The sequence below is a fragment of the Theobroma umbraticum genome, unplaced genomic scaffold (assembly GCF_002168275.2).
Source record: "Theobroma umbraticum cultivar Fairchild unplaced genomic scaffold, ASM216827v3 scaffold_106.0, whole genome shotgun sequence".
Classification (NCBI taxonomy): domain Eukaryota; kingdom Viridiplantae; phylum Streptophyta; class Magnoliopsida; order Malvales; family Malvaceae; genus Theobroma; species Theobroma umbraticum.
In genome coordinates, this window is record NW_018397276.1 from 1,016,237 (window position 1) to 1,016,485 (window position 249).

Here is a 249-nt window from a genome sequence, read left to right on the forward strand (position 1 = left end):
ATTGCTCTAATAAGAGAAAAAAAAAGTACCTAAGATCTAAGCACAAAGTAAATTTATTAATTCGGCAAACTTGATTTGATTGTTTTACAATGACTCCTAAAGGTGCTATTTATAATAGCTTACTTAACCTAAACTTAGTGTTGAGTAATGCAAAGAATTGGGTTTACCGAAGCAGTTGAGTTAAGTTAGCAGCCTTGGAGAAATCGCCTTGTTCTCGTGCCTTGAGGATATTGAACATCAGGCTGAGGC

The 249-nt window shown here is 35.3% G+C and overlaps 1 protein-coding gene across 1 annotated transcript in view; it reads right to left on the minus strand.

Moving 5' to 3' along the window:
- Window positions 1-37: 37 nt before the first annotated feature.
- The window catches only part of LOC110427593 (uncharacterized), an 11,396-nt gene continuing 11,184 nt past the window's right edge, over window positions 38-249 (minus strand). Inside the window, exon 3 of the mRNA XM_089785510.1 lies at window positions 38-220. Within this exon, the coding sequence (XP_089641636.1) occupies window positions 164-220 (57 nt within the window). The 3' untranslated portion in view covers window positions 38-163. The remainder of the gene's footprint in view (window positions 221-249) is intronic.